Source organism: Daphnia carinata, chromosome 8 (genome assembly GCF_022539665.2).
Source record: "Daphnia carinata strain CSIRO-1 chromosome 8, CSIRO_AGI_Dcar_HiC_V3, whole genome shotgun sequence".
Classification (NCBI taxonomy): domain Eukaryota; kingdom Metazoa; phylum Arthropoda; class Branchiopoda; order Diplostraca; family Daphniidae; genus Daphnia; species Daphnia carinata.
The window spans coordinates 7742663-7763717 of record NC_081338.1 but is presented as its reverse complement, the minus strand read 5'-3'; the positions used below and the strand labels follow the sequence as shown (position 1 = coordinate 7763717).

Below are 21055 nucleotides of genomic sequence, written 5' to 3'. Positions count from 1 at the left end.
CTCGTCGACTTTCTGCATTTTGCACCGCGAGGCAAAGGTACCATACTAGACGAAGGTATTCAAAATTACAGTTTATGTACTTAGAATATCCAGTTTTACGGATGGTGACCTGTGTACTGTTAAAATTACCTGTCACCATTACCACCATCATCTTGAGTGCTTTTGCAAGTTCAGTTTTCACTAGTTCCTGCATTTACATCTTCGACGGAGAAATTTGGACCATCCACATCCTCCTTTAAGGTCCCTACTTACCGTTTTCTATCCTTCTGCTGGAAAGTGGAAACACTTCTTCTCTTTTTTTTTGGTCCCTTGGCTGTCGATTTTGTTTCGTTCAGCCTCAATGTAGTTTATGCGTTGAATAAAATAAAAAATAAAACTGAACATCGAGTTGTAGCACTTTAATTACTATACAGGTTGGTCACTTTTGTGTATGGCAAGAAGTATAGGAGGTTGCAGAAAAATGTGTCAAGTATGGTAAACAAAACATAACGGAAACCGCCACATTTTTCTGCAATATACCGTACGTAAGAGACAAGAAAGACTCGAACAACCCATTCGAAACTTATAATATACATTAGATGAAAACACAAACGAATCGCGTAACATACAGTACATAAACTTAAACTTAGTAGTGTTAGAGCATATTAAAATTGCTTGGATTTCGAATTACTTCATTTTGTTCACCCACAGATTAACAGCTCTGCAGAGGACTGAGCCGCATTGAACAGGAAGAAGCAGAAGCCACGCTGGTGGAATGTCTATACAACAAGCCACTTCTACAATTTCTGTTAGAAAGTCAGCGTATGTCAAAACAGATCTTATTTAAAAACGAATTATAAATACACTATTTTAAATTCTAGTTATCGGATATAGTCTTGCATCTTTTACCTGCGTATGGTGGGATAAGGTTTAATACCGATATCAGCCACGTTGGCTCTGGTGTACAAATCACACTTTTGTGTAAAACGAAACATTGTTACTTGGCTGTGGCTCTTTTTAGTCACCTCTCTTTGGCTACTTAGTGATTACTTTTCATGGTATTAGGCCCATAGTACAGATCAACCTCAATTGACTGTAACTAGGTAACCTGCTCTCCCCCCTCCCCTCCCCCCCTCCCCCCCCCCCCCCCCCCAAAAAAAAAAAAAAAAGTTAGCCTACAATTGGGCGGGATACTTTTCAATATAAGCGGTTCGTTGTGCGTTTCCGGAGTAATTAGGGTGCCCCACCACCATTTTTAACAAATTGTAGTTTTAAACGGCAGCCGGGTGTCTTTTTGTTTTTGCTTTGGAGTTAATTCAGCCACAATTTTTGAGATGGTGTCGGCATATCCGTTGGACTACCGTATTTCAGTCCCGTACTGCACCGCAGAAGTAATCCTCATAAACAGTGGCCTTGGACCCTTGGTCGCCCTCTTTTCGGGGAGGGTATGCGGCGCCCCGTTCTCAGGGTGACCGGGGCTGGGCTCTGAGCCCCTAACCGTCATAGACCCCCCCCCCCCCCGTGTCATAGACAAAATTCCCTCTTGAAGACCCGAGGTATCGGGCCTGCAGGTTCTATCACCAACTGCTTTGTTTACAATACATTCAAGCATCGCGGAACGAAGTTGTGATGACGTTTTTCCTACGTACACAACTAATACCCTTCGTATAGTTCTCCCTCCGTTTCAGTAGTTCATATCTTACGTGCAACGTGTACAGTTGCAACGCGTGTGAGTAGCTGCTCTGGAACAATTGGCGTTCTAACGCTTCCGCAAGTAATGCAAACAAAATCAAATGGGATTGGTAAAACCAGTATTAAATGTTTTACATTGAACTACTCTACAGCAGATTGTGACAAGTAAGCTGATTCCACAAACTTCTGTTGCAGTTTTACAGTTTTCCAAGCCACAGTGACCATCCATAGGCTTTATACTGGTTCAGAATATTTTTGAAATGGATAATATTTCTTTAAACGGACAGCTTGAACTAAGACAGTCGCGCAGTGGTCGAATTATAATTCCAAGACTGAGGACATGGACAGGTTTTTTCTTTTTTCCCTCTTTCAATAAATGTAACAACCAATTAAAACTCCCATTATTTTTAGGTGAAAGAGCCATCGTAAACAAAAAAGGGGCATTGGAAATCTTGGAGGGTAACATAGATTACACATCAACATTCCTGTCTGAACGTTCACTTTCGAAGCCATCACCATCAAATAACCATTCTCATGTAATTTTAACTGGCAATAGTCTAGAATTTCTCTGATGTTTTTTCCCTGTTTGTTTCATTCCCATTTGCTAGATTTCATCCAGTAAGCCAGATCTTCCTCAAACAAAGTTGGTCAAGGCCTTCCGGGAATGTGTTTCTGAAAAGGAAGGGAACATAAATGGCAAGAAGACTGTGAAATCTCAAACAAAAGCATCACCAAAAAAGAATTTACAGAAGAGAAAAAAGAGTCCAGAAAAATGCAGGGCTTCGCGAAACACTGTTCCTTCGTCTAATAAAGTCTCGCCACTAAAGATCGAAAAACAAAAAAGAACGATCCCGGCGAACAAAGTTAGGACTCCATCTCCACGCAAGAATCTAAGGAAGCAACAGTCGCAACCACAAGTAAGTTCACATCTTCCCAAATGTAGCTTTTACTGAAAACCGTTTCAATAAGCGCAGGCAGAAGAAGTTGATATTTTTGGACCAGAATTCCAGCCTACTGTCCGCTTAGTTCGTCTTTTACCTGAAGAAATATTATCCCTCACAGAAAAAGAAAACAAAAATTTCATGAAAAACAGCTCACTAAAATCTATTCCACTGTCCAAAAGCAAAGAAACGACCAATGGCCATAAAAAGAAAAAAGTAAAGCAAGCCGTGCAAATAAATCTAGTAGATTTAAATAGTAGTAGAAGTCGAAGATCATCCAACCGGCACCACCCGCACACTGTGCGAGAAACTCAAAAGATATTGAGCGTGTTGAACCGTTCTAAAAATGGGGAAGAATTGGAAGACGAAGCAATGAGCACTGCAGCATTTTTTGGACATTCGCCAAACAGGCCAGCAATGAAACTACTAGATGAGGTAATTTGCGCACGCCCAGTTTATTAGGTTAATTGACAGAGTGATATACACCTTTGGTACTACACTGTTGTAGGCCGTTGAAACACTAAGGAATGACTTCGAGAGCGATGATAACTTGAGTATCAGAGCCGTATCAGAGAGGGAGTCGAGCCCAATGTCTTCAGCTGTTTCTCCCATTGGGTCCTTCCACGAGACAGACGCTGAGATATCAGGACGAGAAGACGGTTTGTTGGCAGTATCGCCTGCCATAGGAAATATCTCTGAGTAAATAGCTAAGAAGCAGCAACTTTTATTCACCTCATGAATTCATTTTTATCTTAATTGTTTTTTTTGTTTGCTTTCTTTTTCCCTCTTTTCGCCAAATTTCTGTAGGTTTCAGAGAGCTAGATTGTTGCATAGAACATTGAAAGACAAAGCCAAAATGCTGCGGAAAGCACAGTCTCATAAGAAGAAAAACCTTTCATTGGACTCACCTACCAGATCCCTGAACTCTACTCCGAGCTCATCTCAATTATTAAAACCACGAATGATGCGAGCCTTAGAGAAAGATTTGACGGAGAAAACGTTGGTCTCTCATGGAAAATGGGACTATTCGACTTACTATCGCGGGAATTTACTCCATGTTACCATCAACTCTGACTCTGAAACGGATGATAGTGCAGTAGATTCCTTGGATGAACTTTAGTCTCCGCCACCCATTCCCAAATCGTCGTGCTTACACATCCCAGGTAAACCACCAATATAAGGCTTCATTAATTTTAACAATTTTATGATTGGGTGGTGTTTTATATTTTTTGTTGTATTTTGTGTAACTTAATGAAATTCGTTTTTACGAATCGTTCAGATGCATTGCGTTCTTGTTACAAAACTTTCCTATTCAAGTTTGCCTTACAACTATTAAAAGTAAAAAAAACAAACAATAATAATCCTGGAATATGGTTTGGACATTGCAAGTTCTAGGGGTAATCTAGTGTATTCATTCTAGGTGGATTTGTGATAGTATCCCTTTGCAAATCGGGTTTTGCATTTAGGCACGCAAGTAGAACCTTTGAGAAATATAACAGGCAGATAGATTTTATACTTGTGAAAGAAAACAGCTCTGTCTTATTGCAAAGCTGTGTGTTTATTGTTTAAACTTCTTATGAATTCTTTTGGGGAATAGCGATAGTAATGGTCTTGACTTCCAGGTAATGATGCAAACCTTCTTCGCCCCTACAAAATAATTTTAAAAAATTAGTAATCTATAATGGAGTGATGAAAACGATTTACGCACAATTCCCTTCCTTGACCGGACATTTTGAAACCACCGAATGGCGTTTGGGGCATAGTGGCGTCATAGCAATTTACCCTGTAAAAATTTTGGTTCATTACTAGTTACAATCAGAAAAATGGTCAAACTGATATTAGTACCAGACGGAACCAGCTTCTACGGCTTGGGCAAACATCAGGGCTGTGTTAATGTCATTAGTCAGCACGCCTGCCGCAAGACCTAAAACGTCGTAAAAACAAGATGACAGGAGGTTCAAGCAAGTTTAAACCACACCGAGCTGCTTTTACCATAATAAGTATTATTGGCACGTTCAATCAGTTCCTCCATTGTCCGGAACTTCAAAATTGTCTGGACCGGACCAAAAATCTGAATCCAAAAACACGTGGTTAAAGTAATGTTGTTGAAAGGGATACGCATACGCACCTCTTCCTTTGCTATACGCATGTCATCCGTTACATCTGCAAACACTGTTGGTTCGATGAAGTAACCTTCGGATCCCCATTTTTTACCACCGCACGTAACAGAGGCACCTTGCGCCTTACCAGAGTCAAGCAGCTCGAGAATTTTGTTATGCTGCTCTTCGCTAACCTACAGTACGGTACGACCGAATTCATAATCCGTTGTCAATTTGGTAAATATTGTTTAAAAAAAAATTCACCTGTGGTCCTTGTTCCACTCCTTCATCGAAGGGATTTCCTACTTTGCGTGCAGCGGCCATGGCGGTGGCTTTTTTGACAAATTCATCATAAATTTCTTCGTGTACGAAGGTACGCGAACCTGCATTATCACCGCCGCCTCTATTAAGTACGAACTTAATACTTGTGTAAAATAATTTTACAAACCAGCACAACAGCATTGGCCCATGTTAGCAAAAATGGCATTGTAACAGGTGGTAACGGCAGTATCCACTTCGGTTGACATGCAGTGAAAACCATAACTCTTAATACGTATTGAAGTGACATACATTTTACGTGACTTACGATCAACGTCGGGAAATACAACGATTGGACTTTTCCCGCCCAGTTCCAAGCTGACACGCTTAAGGTTGGACTTGGCTGCAGTTTCCATAATCATCTTGCCGACCTTCAAAAATTTCAAGTTTAAATATATTTAGTAGAGTGGTGTATCATTACTAAATTATACCTCGGTTGATCCAGTGAAAGCAATCTTTTGAACATTTTGATGATTAGTTAAAGCTGCTCCAGCCGTTTCCCCGAAACCATTGATCACGTTTATAACGCCAGGAGGAAATCCAGCCTGAAATGAGACACGTATCATTTCACCTTTCAGATATTGCTAGAATAACTGCAATTCTAAAAACTCACCTCGACTGTCAATTGGGCTAAATAAAGAGCGGTTAGCGGGGTTTGCTCAGCAGGCTTGAGCACCATGGTGCAACCGGCAGCTAATGCTGGTCCGAATTTCCAGGTACACATCTTGAAGATTGCATTCCAAATTAACAAACTTTTCAAATATTGTGTTCAGGAATTAGGGAATACTGATAGTGTTTACCAATACTGGGTAGTTCCCTTTTTTGGGAAGAGACAAAAAGACGAAAAAGTAAGAATTTTAACACGTATTACGATTGAAGATTAACTACATACAAGGGATGATCTGGCCGACAACTCCAACAGGTTCCTTTCGAGTCACGACGAAGATATTACCATCTGAAACACAAGATAACTATATTAAGAATACGTTCTAACTCTAACGAACAAAAGGGTACCAGCGGGGATGGTTTGGCCATGAATCTTGTCAGCCCAGCCCGCGTAATAGCGAAGGCAATTGATAGCGCAGACCATGTCGAATTGTGCTTCTGCTAAAGGCTTGCCATTATTGAGAGTCTCTAGTGCAGCCAAATACTCGGCATCCCGTTCAATAAGATCCGCCAACTGTAGTTCAACTCAGACATTTATAAAAAAAAAAAACAAGTATTTTTTTTCGATAGTGAACCTGACACTGACTTTGTTAATGAGTCGACCACGATTTGAAGCGTCCATGGTACGCCATGTCGAACCAAGTTTGAACGCCCGACGAGCTGCTTCGACGGCTTTATCCACGTCGGCCTGCAGGGTTATAGTAAATTATTGATTTTAACGGAAATTATCAGTAAACAGGCAAAACAAACAAAACTAGAAAAACAAAAACGAACAGAAAAAACTCTCGGCTAAAATTAGAAGATAAGAACTGGAGGTTGTACTTTGTCGCCTTCTGCTACTTCACACAACTTCTTGCCAGTCGACGGGTTGACGACAGCAAACTTCTTGCCACTAGCCGAGTCCACAAATTGGCCATCGATGAATAACTTTTAATTAGGCAACAGAATCAAAAAGAAATTATAAAACATTTTAAATGTGATCACTGAAGTAGCAATAATCAAGAGCCAATGGTTCTACGTTACCTGGGTGAATTTAATTTCGGGTTGAGTTGTCATTTTTGAAGTTGTTTTGGGAGCAAGAACGTGTTTTGTGGGCTATGTCAGACCAGACACTGAGACAGCCGTCGGTTGCCAAGCTAAATAATATGCTTTTTTCCCCACAAACTACAGAGGCTGGATCTACGAGGCGGGAAATAGTCCCCCACCTTGGTCTTGAAATGGCGATTCTCCTTGTTAAAGTTACAGATATAACCTTCGGTTGGCCAGTATAGATACAGCAACGCGTCGAACACATTGGTGCTGCCAAGGGTAATGAACTCCTTGTTAGTAGACAAATGGTATCGGATTATTAAACAAAACTTGTTTAAGGTTTGCATGCAATCCTTTTACTAATGCAGTATAAGTCCTTGGAATGGCCCTGAAGTTCGCCACAAAAACAAATCTTAAAATTTTGTCATGTGAAGTGATTTTATCATATCCATAATAAGGAAACTAGTTATACAGAGACGTAGAATCGGTTGCTATCTGACCTGCTACGCTCTCTATGACAAAAGTTAAAAACTGTATGCCGATAACCTTCCAGATAACGCGTCAGAAGATGTGGGAGATGTTACAAGATCAAACGTTACATGCAAGTGGTAAAACAAAACATATGAAGTAATATGAGTGGGCCTCATCTGATATTCAATTCTCTTGCATTTTGTTTGTTTTGGCTTATCTCATTTTGCCTTTTGAGGAAGGGACCCGATCGCCTCTTGCTGCCAAACTAGAATCGAAGGTCCCTTTGGCACTTTCTTGAAGTTTGTCTCGATTTCCAGACATTGCCAGCGGATGGAAGTGTCCTCGCTCCTTCTTTAAGGGAAGTCCCCGTTGTGGTAGGTATCAGCCTTTTAGAGATTTATTTAATTAATTCCTATGTGATATTTTCACGATCTGGCGTAACGACTACAACCCATAGTATCGAAAAACAATTTTTTATTTCTTTAAGTAAGAGCGTCTATTTACATTCGAAGTTGTTAGGAAAAAGTTCTTGGTGTTTTTTTTTATTACTACCAGTGTTATGGAAATGGTTGGTAACAAAAATGATAAGGAAAACACAGTTTTCCGTCATCGTTCCTGTTTCTATTTTGGCTTTATTGCATGCTATTCTATTCTCTACAAGGATTACTGTAGAAAGTAATCGCAGTGACTTTATCATGCGTCGTGTGCTGGTTTCAGTTGATGAAGATCGACTGGAAAAGTAACTTTTTCCCCTAGATATTAACTAAATATACGAGCCTTATCAAACATATGGCAAGAGTCAGCATAGAGGCAAAAACTGTTGATGAACGATTCGTATACTTCGGGCCTTCGCCATCGTTCGTGAGGAAAATCTACATCGCTGTAGGGGCGTTAAAAAAACCAGAGTTATCTCAGACTGGAAACCTATTCGCCCTATGTTGAGGTAAAAGCCCTCTAACGGTGATAATCACACACGGTATTAGACTAAAATGTTTTGCAATTGTTTTTTGTTTGTCACACGAACGACAATGAAAACAACCAATATGCGTTTCAACTGTGCTAAAGGTGAAAAGCATTTTATAATTGTATTCTAACTATAAATAGCATGTAGATTGGCTTTATTATGCTGACGCCAGTAGAGCTCGACCTCGCTTACCTGAGACCCGGCTTATTATCGGAATGTACTGACACGATAGCTGAAACAAAAACATGTGAGTGAAACCGCCGGGTCCAGCCGAGGCCTGGACGCCAACAATAGGTTGGGCTTAACATTGTCCCCAATCTCAGCTATTCAACTAGTAAACCGCTATTGTGTCTCAAACTACGCCCACGCAGACAGTGTAAATGTACGTTCAGTAAATTACGGGTCACAGGTAACATTCGTAGTACAAGGTAGGGGGACGTAACGTTTACAATACCGATCGCCGCTGGTCGATGTGTTGTCATTGGAATATTGGTTTCTGATCTGTGCGTGTCCATGTCCGGCAAGATTTGCCTAACAATCCATCGAGCACATCGTCCTGGGCTTCAAATATGGTGAAAAGCATGTGTTTTCCATCAAAGGACTCTTCTAACACCGTTCTTAGTACCAAACGTTGTAGCACAATCATCGTTAGAATGCTTTAAATTTATAATTAACCCGAATAAACCATCGGTTTACGATCCCATATAAATCAAAAGCCACTGATGAGCTAGTTTTACACCAAACCTCCATTTACTGCGAAGGAAATATTTCTTGTTAAGTAATCGGACATTGTGGCCAAGGGACGGGTGAACCCCCTGGTAAGACACCGTGTCGCAAGAAGCAAGGACTCTTTGTGATTCGTGATGCGTATCCGGCTAACGGGCGATTCTCTAGCAATTGTGTGCCACAGAGTACACTTGATTTTCAAACGCGCTGACGAGAGCTGACTGTTGTGACGGTTAGACTTGAGTTAGAAGTCGGCCTGAGAAGAGGACAAAGAGTGACATTAGTGCAAAAACTCATTACAAACCGCCACCACCATGCTGCAGTATCATTTACGTTCGTTTAGAAAACTGTTGATAGTGCTGTTGCTGTTCTCCACGCTAATGATTCTCGTAAACACAAATTTTTTTTCAACGCCGTTATCAACAAATAGCAACCAGACCCGCCTCTATTCAGAAAACATCATCAACGATAACAAGTAAGGGATCAAAATTCAAGTCACAAGTTTAATTTTTCAGTTATGGATGTTCGCCTCAACCGATTGATAAATCATTTCAATTTATAGATTTTGAGGGGATTAGAAATTTTTATTTTTAATGATAGAAACTTCATTTAGAGTGCTTGTTTTCAAAACAAGAGATGAACGAGAGCAAAGATCAATCATTTAAAAACTGCGGTGCCGTTGAACTCCAAGGTCCCCAAGACTTATTTTTTTCCTTCATGCTGTTAAAAGTACGCGTAATGAATGCACAATGAGGTGCAGATCTGTGACGAGCTCGTTAACGGTTCAGTGAGTTTCTGTAGATTAGCTGAAGGTGAACTTACCGTTCACCTTTTCAACCTCATTAATCTTGAGAGGGTATGAATTTATAATTTTTTAAAAATTGCGCCTTTCCATCGTTTATTTGTTTGCTGATATGGCAGACCATTTCCCTGGCCGTCTGGCGATATTTATTCTTTGCCTAATTAAATAGGAACGAAATTAAAAAGACTAAGTTGCTGAAGCTTAAGTTTAGCTTGGCCAAACGTTTTGTTCGTCGCCCTTGGGCCGATCATCCTGATTGTTCCAATTTCACCATCAGGTAAGCTTTCAATTAAAGTATATTTTTAAAAAAATTTATCAGTTACGATCTAAATCAGCCGTTAGCTGATCAGAATTTATACGAGTCAGTTACACTTTGTTTCTGAAAACTAAAACAAGGAAAAACAACTAAAAAAAATTGTTGAATGAAAATAAAAATCCCAATTTTGTTGCGTAATAGACGAACTGTGGAGCGAAGCTTACCACCGGTAGCTCTCGCTAGTTTTCCTGGTAGTGGAAATACCTGGGTTAGAGGCCTTATCGAAGCCGCTTCAGGCATCTACACCGGAAGCATTTACAAAGATGCCAATCTTTATCTTCATGGTAAGTCGTCTGAAAACACCGGAAGATCTTTTAAACCTTCATTTCGACAAGCACGTACCGTCATGCCCTCTTTTTTCACGGTCGAATCAGGATTCTGGGGGGAATTGGCCGATTGGGATGCTGGCGTAACCTGTGTCCAAAAGACTCACGATTCTGGTGCAAATCACATCAAATCATTTTCCGGAGGTCGAAGCATTTTTCTCAACCGCAATCCTTACGAAGCCATTTTATCTTTCCATAACTTCCTTTACGGCGGCCACATTGGACATGCACCATCTTCTAATTTCCAACGACCGGGTAAGCTAATGCGAGCTAACGTATAAGACACGCATATAGAAATGAAAAAAATTATTCTAAAATGTTTGACGAACTGCATTATCATCGCATCAAACAGAATGGCCGGATTTCTTGGTAGATCAAACGAGGCGCTGGCTCGCCACGGCGGTTAACTGGACCCAGTATTCAACTGATCTGTTAACTATCCACTACGAGGATCTCAAAGAGAATCCACGACCGCATTTGCGACGCATCTTGCATTTCCTGCAGCTTCCAGTTGACGAAAGGCGATTGGACTGCATTCAGGTAATCACTGCTTTCTTGTCTATACTCAGAACTCGTTTGTGAACAGTTCGTTTTGGTTTAACAGAAGCATCCGCTGAAGAAATTCCACCGCAAAAGTAGAATCGAAGGACAATGGGATACAAATAGAGTCTTTCCTGACCAGATACGGCCCTTATTGGATCGAGCCATTCGGTACGTCGATTACTTAACGCAAAAAACGGGCAATGGGGCCATTCCACTCAACCGCTATAGCAATTACAACAAGTCTAGTTGGAAAGGACCGCTGCCGACTAGAGTCGCAGACAGTCAGACGTGGATGGAATGGATCTCGGATCAATGGGGTTTCAGTGTCGAGTCCTTTATGAAAGACCCTTTGACTAACATGCTTAAAGAAGAAGCCATAACAAACATTTTCTATAGTTGGAAGATTCCTTTTGCATCCAAGTATGCTGAATCAAATGATCTGGAACGCGATTTCAACTCAGACCCACCTCTCTTTATCCAGCGGATTCGCCAAGAAAATTTATCAACTAAGGTCCCTTAAGAATTGATGGGGATAAAGCGATTCAAGAAATATCCATATAATAATAATTCCATTTCACTTATTTTCTTTCAATTTTTATCTTTCTACTCATTGCGGATTTAGTGACGCCGACGAATTTGTTGTTGTATAAAAATATTATATTTTCGTTTGCGTCGTGATTAGTCATCACTTCATTGTGAATAATGAATTCTATGGTTGAGAAATTGTGTTAATAACTTCAAATTCAATCTGTTTCAATGAAATCTGGGCATATCTGTGGAGATTGACACTATTCTCTCCCTTTGTATCTAGGTTGAAAAAAAAAATCGCAGAAAATGAAAACGTTCATTATTTTGGATTCAACATGGTGTCAACGTGTTTCAAAACTAAACTAAAACTGAAGATAAAAAATACTAGTTTTTCTGTTAATTGCCTGATTTTTGAATAAGAGTCCAAATGGTTTTGGCACAACACGGTGGAATTCAAATAACTCAAAAACTAGGTCTCGCGTGAAAAAGAAGTGGAGTTTCGTAATACTTGCAAAAACTTAAATCTAAAATCGTGTATATTTACAGTTACATATAGGTTTTTGAAATTTAACGAAATGAGCAAAAAAGTGGAGCTTATTTTTTCGGGCTTGTTTTGTCGGGCTTATTTTTGAGGACGGTATTTTCACGAATATCTCAAAATTTAACTTAGAATTAATCTTTTATAAAAACAGTTGAACGTTGGTTCCGGATAAAATTTTAGTATTCTTGTTAAATCTATAGTTTTTGAATAAAACGGTATCAAAGTAATGACAGTGTAACCAATTCGAATGTGAAATAACTCCGAAACGGTTAATCCCATGTGAAAACAAATTTAATTTTCGCGAACCTCGTAAAAATTTCTATTTAAAGTATGTGTAGTTTTTGAAGAATGAAAAAGAACTCCACGATATGGTATCACACATTAAAGACCCGGAGACTCCCAGTAAGACTGCGAGGACAAAAGAGTTTGAGTAGATTGATGTATAGAACTGGGAAATGGATAGACGTCGTTTCAGGGAAACATCTAAAAGATTGATGATAAACAAACAAAGGAAAAGATAGATTTGTTGCAGGAATACCGCCGAAATATGAGACCGCTGAAATATGAGAAAGAGAAACAACCTGACGAATGAAAAACAACCGGAAGACTGTCATTCGTCCATGTTCGTTTACTGAATCATGTCACAAGACATGATATGTAGACATCACAAAGGAAAGCTATAGTTTGCCATAGGGATCTCCTGCCTTTGAAAATCCTTAAGTCAATATTTAACAAGCACTTACTCACCATGCTACTTATACGCAGTTGTTATACAGCAAGACTATTTTTTTATTATTTAAAGAAGAGTGCAAAGTAAAGACGTTTCATTGCAAGTTTTCGCCATAACGCACACGGAACGCTACTCTGATCTCCTTTTAAATATTGATGCCGTAGATGATGGAACCTTTTATCGGCAATGGATTTTTATTAGGCTATTTTACCAGCCAAATATATACTACCTGTATCAATCGGTTTCTATAAATAGAATCCCTATGGCAAGAAACATGCAACAGCCGAATGCATATCATGCTCATTCATGGCAAGAAAATAAACACTGCAGTAAATACGTCAAACGATATTCAAATAGATAAAACGAATGGGTTCAATATAAATTCGTAGAAAAGTTATTGCGCTTGAAATGTATTGTTGTGATAACATTATCTGCGTCATCAACCCGAAACTGCTCGTATTAAACAAAGATTAATAGTATTTGGAATTGTACCATGACAATTCCAGTCCGATGTGGTCTTCCCTGCCGCCTAATACTTTCAAAGGACGCTTGAGCCGCGGATTGGAACGTGAACTGAATCGTACAAACCCCCCAGTCTGATTTTGACTTGTGGCTTCTAGGTTCCAGAGGATTTGAACCCGATGGTGGAAAATTTCCAAAGGATCGTCAGGATTGAAATGAATCTCGACGGCAAGCTGTTTAACTTTCTCGGAAAGAAAACCGGATTGCAACATTTCCGGAATGGTATCCCATTCGGAGAATTCAATATCCATTTTCAGGACGTCGATTATCGTAGTGGCACCGTGTTGACTCATCAGCATGCGATAAATGGATGAAGCGGTTCTCATTTTCCATCCTGTTGTGGGGTGCAATCTATTTTCGCCATCCAAACCAAAACCGTAGAAATGGATGTGCTCACTTCGATCGTGATTACTAACATTCATTGATGGATCAAAGGAGTAAACTTGGCAGCCGAACTCGGCCATGTCTTTGTCAAACGTCCACTGGTTGTTGATACCGAAGGAATAGACCAAACAATTGTTGAAAACTGGAGAGATTGACGGATTAAGGCAAACAGCTTTATGGCCATCAGGTGCGATCACGCGACCATCATTGAAGGTCGTGGGTCTAATATCCATAGCAGTTTGGCAAGAAATGCTGTTAGTTCAATGCAAATACCTGTAGATCTCTTCGGCTGACATCGATTTTGTCGCTTTGATGTCATTTATCCAAATGTCGTGAACACCAACAGGGACAGGGAAATGAAGCTGTTCTTCGTGATAACATGTATGTGAATGAAAAAAACAATATCATCACGACGACGGCGAATTTAACTGCCAAAACAATATGGCTGACTTTTCGATTTAGAATGACCATCTTAATGTGGAAACAAGATCTGTGCGCTACACTGCTCTAATACTCCATGTCTGAGAAAGGCTATTCAATGCACGTTTAGATATTTGGTTACACGCTTTGTTACATTTCATGCAACCATATTAGTGGCAGGTAAACGAATGGCGCACTTCTATAAGTTATTCAAGTGTCTGTTCGTGCCCTAGAGTCCCATAAGTTGCAGGGTGTATGGGAGACAGTTTGCACCTGTTTTTCCTATGGAGCGCACGCTATTAATCAAGACGGATGAAAGTTGAATCCAAATGGGCAAAACAAGCCGACGGTACATGCATAGGAGCTCTCTTTCTAAAGCAGTATGAAAATGCTGCTCTATTTTACGGATCGATGCCTTTTCTCTACCGTACAGACAAGGTCATTAAGCCCTGCCACTAGTAGATGTTGCTTGTCATGCAATCCGAATGTTTGCCATACGTGTTTGCATCGCTATGAGTTCCTTTGACAAACTCTAGCTCGCAATAGTATGCATTATAACCTAACTTTTCATACAATGGTTGAAAAGACGACTCTGCATATCAAATTTGTTCTTCCAACTTAAAAGGAACGAGTGCGCCTCGACGTCAATTTCATTTTGATGAAAGATAATACGACCAAGTTAATACGTCCAAACATTCGATTGGCCCTTTTTTCTGCAGTTCATTATTGTACTTAAAACACGTATATTTGAAACTTAAGGAAGAAAAAACATATCACATATATTTGGTTTCTCTGATTTCTGCTTTTACCCTTGCTTTTGCTATTTAAACTATTTTTAGGAATTCTTCTGAGGGATCGCAATTGTAATTGTCTTCACTTCCAAGTAGTGATGCAAGCCCTCTTCTCCCCTATGATAAGCAAATAAAGACCTGATAAGAAACTAAATAAAATTAAAAGATACAAAAATCAACGTACAATTCTCTTCCTTGGCCGGACATTTTGAAACCACCGAATGGCGTCTGGGCCGTCGTGGCGTTATAGCAATTAATCCTAAATTAAAATCGACATTAAAAAATAATTGGCCCACATGAACGTTAGGCAACAGTTGTAGACTACCAGACGGAACCAGCTTCGACTGCCTGGGCAAACGTGAGGGCCGTGTTCATATCTTTAGTCATCACTCCTGCAGCAAGACCTAGAAAATAAACAAACGATCATTAGGTAACTTAAGCAGCATAACTTATAACACGAAAATATGGCAATTTGCTGATACCATAATAAGTTTTATTGGCACGTTCAATCAGTTCTTTCATCGTGCGGAACTTTAGAATCGTTTGAACAGGACCGAAAATCTGTTATGAACCGCTGATTAATAACCCTGTATTAACAAAAAATATGCATAGTTTACGTACCTCTTCCTTTGCTATACGCATGTCATCCGTTACATCTGCAAACACCGTTGGTTCAATAAAGTAACCTTCGGTTCCCCATTTTTTACCACCGCACTTAACCGACGCTCCTTCCTTCTTTCCCGACTCCACTAGGTCAATAATTTTGTTGAATTGTTTCTCGCTAACCTATTTAAATAATTCAAATTTGGAGACTGTCACGCCAGCCATAAAACTATCAACGAAAATGTTCACCTGTGGTCCGTGCTCAACCCCTTCGTCGAAAGGATTTCCAACTTTGCGGGCGGCGGCCATAGCCGCAGTCTTTTTAACAAACTCATCGTAGATGTCTTCATGAACAAACGTACGCGAACCTGTAATTGTTTTAATGCCTCATGTTACGTATGAATTTGTTTAAAATTAACTGAATGATTTAAATAACCAGCGCAGCAGCATTGGCCCATGTTGGCAAATATGGCGCTGAAGCAGGTCGAGACGGCATTATCCACTGCGATCCGCATGTAAATCAAATTATATCTCTGAATGAAATTGAATGGATTGAAACATTTTTCGGATCTTACAATCAGCATCGGGGAATACGGCAATTGGACTCTTTCCACCCAGTTCCAAACTGAAACGCTTCAGGTTTGATTTGGCTGCATTTTCCATGATCGATCTCCCGACCTTTTCAGATGTAATGTTCCAGCATTTTAGTTGAAGACCCAAAAGTAAAAATTGCTGACTTAACACTGTACCTCTGTTGAGCCGGTAAAAGCAATTTTCTGGATATTTGGATGCTTTGTTAAAGCTGTTCCCACTGTGTCACCGAAGCCGTTGACCACGTTTATCACACCAGCTGGAAATCCAGCCTAAAAAGATGATGTAAAATGAAAGGTTTCTATAACCTTTATTCAGTACAAGAAAAACAAAAATTGAATGACTGACCTCGACCGATAGGTGCGCCAGATAAAGTGCGGTTAACGGGGTCTCTGTAGCAGGTTTGAGGACAATTGTGCATCCAGCAGCTAATGCTGGTCCAAACTTCCACGCACACATCTTGTAATTTGATAGTTGAGTTACGATAAATTAGACGGTGGTGTAAAAATTTAATCAATTGAACAAGTTATTCCTATTTACCAATACTGGATAGTTCCCTATTTCGGAAAATGAGGAAAACGGTAACTATAAGGATATTTATAAACGTCATAGAACAATGAATACATACAAGGAATGATCTGCCCTACGACTCCGACAGGCTCCTTCCGCGTCATAACAAAACTGCTACCATCTAAAAAAAAAAAAAAGAATACCAATTGTATAGCAAATTGACTTACTATGTTGAATGATAAGAATGTGTAGCACCTGCAGGAATGGTCTGGCCGTGAATTTTATCGGTCCAACCAGCGTAATAGCGAAGGCATTTCACAGCAAAAACCATATCGAATTGCGCTTCTGGCAACGGTTTCCCATTGTTGAGGGTTTCTAGGGCAGCCAAATATTCGGCATCCCTTTCAATAAGGTCAGCCAACTGCAATGCGATTAATGTAACAAGAGAAAATGGAGCCCATTTCTTCTGTAATTAAAAATTATGAATGGTAAGACCTTGTAGATGAGATGGCCACGACTTGAGGCGTCCATAGTGCGCCATTTGGAACCAAGTTTAAACGCCCGGCGAGCTGCCTCCACGGCTTTATCTACGTCCGCCTAAGGTGTCACAACCAGTTGTTTTTTACTGAAATCACGGTAACTATATATATGGAAGTTATATGTACTTCATCGCCTTCGGTAACGTCACAGATTTTCTTGCCAGTCGATGGGTTGATAACGGCAAACTTTTTGCCACTTACTGAATCCACAAACTTGCCATCGATGAACAGCTTGAGCAAAATGAGGGAAATAAATATCTAAAAATTAATGGATTGATTGTTAACTCTAAAGATGATAATTTACCTTCGTAAATTTGATTTCGGGTTGTTTGGTCATTTTTTTTTTTTATTTTTGAGTGCCAAAAACGATGTTTTCACTACTGCATTTAGGGAAGAAATGGGACGGATTTCCGATCTGCATATAATGGACTATTTATCCCATCGACTAGGGAATTCGAAATTTAAAAAACCATACGACGGAAGATGAATTAATCTTGGAATTGCGACTTTCGTCGTTAGAATTGCACAAACAAACCTTGCTCCGTCGAAATCAATATGCGATGATAACGTTCCCAAACTCGAAAAAAAACGTTTACTTTTCGCAAGTGTGTGCTTCTTGGTAAATTATTTAGCCTTAATCATACTTAAAATAAACTTGAACTAACCTTCAAGAAAGTAATGTGCGATTCGATAGACGAATGATAAGCCTATTTTTTCCACCCTGCTTAGGTTTGTTTGTTTGTTTTCGAAAAGTAAACTTCTTGAATTACAGCCAATTTTTGTAATTCGTAGTTAAACCACAGGATTGCTACCATATTAGCGTGAATTTTTAAGGGCTCATAATACGTTCCTTTTTTTCGTTAGAAAAAAAAAAGTAGAGTAATGCATTTGCTTGAAGCATCTGAAAATGTGTCTCGTTTAACTATTTACCGGGAGCCTGATCTTGTTCCGCAACATGCTTTTTAAAATATTCTGGATCCTTTTCTCGTATTCTGGCTCGTTCGTGTTACGTGCTTCAATGCGTAAAAAACGTCTTGGGTTTTGTTACAACAGTTGGCTTTTGTTTCTCTTGTTACAACGGCAGGTAAAATGCAAGGTCTATTGAGAAAAACTCGTGACATTACCAAAAAAATGGACGCTTTCCCCTATAGTTTTAGTGGAGGTCTACAGGTACGTCTTCAGTAATAACAGCGTAGTCTTTTCATTCGTCAAAAACGTCACAAGGGAAACATATTCAAACCTAGAACAATCGTTGGACGACATGAACCCATTGTATTCAAAAGCTGCCTAACTAACGGGAAAGGTAATATTTTTTTGTAGCCCGTATTTCCAGATAAATGAAAGGATTCCTTAATTGTTTGTTGAACTTTAAAATCTAGTGATTAAAATACATGTTTAAGATCTAAAATTTACCGAGGATAATGATAACTAATTTAGGATTTAATTTTTGAATAATTAAAATTTTTGAAGTAGTTCCGCTAGAATCATTATGATTGCCCCGAAATATAATAATTGCGTGGAAAACAAAAAAATGAATAGGTCAGACGGAATGAGCGTCAAATGTTGAGTGAACAGGGTGATTTTTTAACGGATTCTAACAGATGTCGATTTTTGATGATTTTGACAAAAATGAGAAGGCTATAGCCTTCCCACTTTTTCATTTTTGACAAAATTTTAGACCTACCTTAAAAACACATGATTACGATTCAGAATCGAACCAGAATCACAAAAAATAAGTTTGTTTTTGCACTGTGTTCATAGTTAATTAATAAAAGCCAAAGGCGAACCGTGCTGGCGCGCCAGCAGCAAATCGGTTCTGTAAAATTTACTACTTAGATTACGTTTTATTCAAAAAATGCCTTATAAAAAGAAAAACTAATATGCAAAACAGAATCAGCGTCCACTTTTGATTATGCAGTGTGAGTTTTATCGAATTGTAAGAGATTTCGATTTTTGCTGATTTTATCAAAAATGAGAAGCCTTCCCACTTTTTCAATTTTGGCTAAATTTTAGCTTTCGCTTAAAATACATGATTTCGATGAAGAATTGAATGCTTATAGCATAGAAACCTATACATGATTTAGATTCAAAATTCATCAACGAGAATCACGAAAAGTGACTTGGTTTTCAAGCGGAACTTGTAGTTTTTGAGCTATCATAAATTTAAAAACTATTATATTATTGCGTGTTATTCAAAAATTGCATGACAAAAGTTTAAGCTAATATGATTGCGGGAATCGCATATATGAAGCAGATCTTAAGATACATTAGATTTAATGAAATGTCAAGTCAGGCGAAAAAATCGGGTTTGAAAATAAGCCCGCAAAAATAAGCCCTACTTTTCATTCAGTATTCATATGCAAAAGATAACGTGGATCAGGAAAACTGACTTCATTTTTCACGGGATTCATTGTATTTAACGTTACAAATTCGTTATTACATATTTCCGTTACGCTTTAAATGCACTGTTCCACATAAAACTTACGTTTGCAATATACTTACAAGCAATTTTTGTTAAAGATTGAAGGTGTAACTATGGATGTATGTTTGCCAACGTGGACAATACATTTCTTTAGACGTCTAAACTCTCGAGATTGTGTGTCGATTCACTCCAATAATTGCGTGACAAATTCAATTAATAATTCAATAACTGAGAAATCCAAATTCTTCTGTGATCATTTCTTGCATTTTCCTGCAGCTTACTGCCATTAATAAAATAGCGACTAGATTGTATACCTCGATGTATAAGGGCCCTTCGGAGTGCGTAGCAGAACGAACGAACAGATCATTGTCAGTAACAGAAGAAATAGAAGAATGCGCCGAAGAAACCTGGGAATTGAGTTCGTTTTTTTATTTTTCTCTCAAGTTGATGATACGACCTTTTATTGGATAGCACCATCCGATACGTGGCTTATCTCAGCCAAAAGACGGGCAACGGAGCCATGCCACTCGACCGTTATTGCTATTACAACGAGTCCAGCTGGAAGGGACTACTGCAGATTGGTCGCGCGAAATCAGAGATGGATAGAACGGATCTCGATTCAATGGGGCTACACGGAAGAGGCTTTCGAGGAAACACAGTTTGAACTGAAATTCTTCGAGAAGAAATCAGAACCTTATCCGTAGTTCGCTCCTGAATCAATTGATCCGGAAACAATTGCAACACTAGACCGCGTTTTCTTATATCCAGTACAGGCACTTCCGAGACAAGAGCAAAGAAATTGTCCACAAAGGAAACCACAGGAAACAATTATCGCACTTCTACTAGTCGCTACAGTATTTGTTAACATTCATAAAATGTACTCGTATGCCATTTTAAGAATTTGTTGGGCAATGGGGAAAGAAATTATAAGATAAAACGGGCGATGGATTTTTTTTTTTTGTGACGGAGAAAGTGTATTGATTCAATTAGGAGACATGTTGATCAACATCAAAAAGAAAAAAAAATGCCTATGTCTGTAAAGTCAGAGCTATATATATACCAATAAAATCCGGACATACCAATGACCAATGGAGAAAAGAAAAGAGAGCACTTCCCTACACCCCTCGCCCTTGTGTCTTGTGATCAAACTAATTCCGTAAAAAAACGAGGAGGCAAGAAAGATAGTCATTACAGACAGGCCAATATGATTTTGCACCGTTTCGATAGTGAAAGATAACGCCATCAGTCAGCGAGTTCCAAGTAATTCGAAATACATCAGACAATTTTAAAAGTAAAAAATTAATGGTGGGAGCTACAGAATAGGGTAGATTTAAAGAGCTGGCATCAAAAGAAATGAATAAACAGCACACGGAGGGAAAGACAAATGACAGAGAAAACAAAGCAAAGATCGATCTAAATGACACGAGAGAGAAAAATAGAGAAAGGCAGGAGAATGAGGAAGAAAATAAGAAAGAGAAAGAAAACAGTTGGATGAGTAGAGTTTAGAAAAAAAAAAAAAAATGAGCACAAACAGAAAAAACATTGATGACATAACCCGATTGTTTACGAAAAACTTTTCATTTAAGAGAATAAAACATGCTG

The 21055-nt window shown here is 39.1% G+C and overlaps 4 protein-coding genes and 1 pseudogene across 6 annotated transcripts; 2 read left to right on the top strand and 3 right to left on the bottom strand.

Annotated features, from left to right (window-relative positions):
* Nucleotides 1-1546: 1546 nt before the first annotated feature.
* Nucleotides 1547-3890, top strand: LOC130700324 (uncharacterized). 3 transcript variants are annotated; one of them, XM_057522370.2, is made up of 7 exons: nucleotides 1547-1753; nucleotides 1824-2019; nucleotides 2083-2207; nucleotides 2280-2588; nucleotides 2646-3047; nucleotides 3121-3311; nucleotides 3420-3890. In XM_057522370.2, exons 2-7 carry the CDS (start codon nucleotides 1932-1934, stop codon nucleotides 3730-3732), a joined length of 1428 nt encoding a protein of 475 aa, XP_057378353.1. In that variant the 5' UTR covers nucleotides 1547-1753; nucleotides 1824-1931; the 3' UTR covers nucleotides 3733-3890. The 3 variants fall into 3 exon arrangements, with proteins under 3 accessions (XP_057378353.1, XP_059352531.1, XP_059352530.1); XM_059496548.1 differs by having other exon boundaries at nucleotides 1553-1753; nucleotides 1827-2019; nucleotides 2280-2592; nucleotides 2650-3047; XM_059496547.1 differs by having other exon boundaries at nucleotides 1553-1753; nucleotides 2280-2592; nucleotides 2650-3047.
* A 111-nt stretch (nucleotides 3891-4001) lies between these two features.
* LOC130700322 (retinal dehydrogenase 2-like) lies at nucleotides 4002-6870 on the bottom strand. The gene is made up of 16 exons (XM_057522368.1): nucleotides 6719-6870; nucleotides 6518-6622; nucleotides 6282-6383; nucleotides 6044-6209; nucleotides 5922-5984; nucleotides 5830-5846; nucleotides 5643-5753; nucleotides 5461-5574; nucleotides 5298-5400; nucleotides 5160-5225; nucleotides 4976-5094; nucleotides 4741-4905; nucleotides 4605-4683; nucleotides 4458-4536; nucleotides 4321-4395; nucleotides 4002-4259 (listed from the first exon to the last, which is right to left on the bottom strand). Exons 1-16 carry the CDS (start codon nucleotides 6749-6751, stop codon nucleotides 4187-4189), a joined length of 1470 nt encoding a protein of 489 aa, XP_057378351.1. The 5' UTR covers nucleotides 6752-6870; the 3' UTR covers nucleotides 4002-4186.
* A 1911-nt stretch (nucleotides 6871-8781) lies between these two features.
* Nucleotides 8782-11566, top strand: LOC130700325 (sialate:O-sulfotransferase 1-like). Its single transcript, XM_057522372.2, has 6 exons — nucleotides 8782-9360; nucleotides 9857-9964; nucleotides 10145-10287; nucleotides 10378-10584; nucleotides 10682-10869; nucleotides 10934-11566. Exons 1-6 carry the CDS (start codon nucleotides 9200-9202, stop codon nucleotides 11390-11392), a joined length of 1266 nt encoding a protein of 421 aa, XP_057378355.1. The 5' UTR covers nucleotides 8782-9199; the 3' UTR covers nucleotides 11393-11566.
* A 1487-nt stretch (nucleotides 11567-13053) lies between these two features.
* On the bottom strand, nucleotides 13054-14048 carry LOC130700512 (probable methyltransferase-like protein 24; annotated as a pseudogene).
* Nucleotides 14049-14802: 754 nt separating this feature from the next.
* LOC130700323 (aldehyde dehydrogenase 1A1-like) lies at nucleotides 14803-17386 on the bottom strand. The gene is made up of 16 exons (XM_057522369.2): nucleotides 17336-17386; nucleotides 17158-17262; nucleotides 16988-17089; nucleotides 16748-16913; nucleotides 16611-16673; nucleotides 16523-16539; nucleotides 16331-16441; nucleotides 16141-16254; nucleotides 15967-16069; nucleotides 15828-15893; nucleotides 15641-15759; nucleotides 15410-15574; nucleotides 15271-15349; nucleotides 15114-15192; nucleotides 14973-15047; nucleotides 14803-14905 (listed from the first exon to the last, which is right to left on the bottom strand). The coding sequence occupies exons 1-16, from the start codon at nucleotides 17366-17368 to the stop codon at nucleotides 14833-14835; spliced, it is 1470 nt and encodes a 489-aa protein (XP_057378352.1). The 5' UTR covers nucleotides 17369-17386; the 3' UTR covers nucleotides 14803-14832.
* Between the last annotated feature and the right edge of the window lie 3669 nt (nucleotides 17387-21055).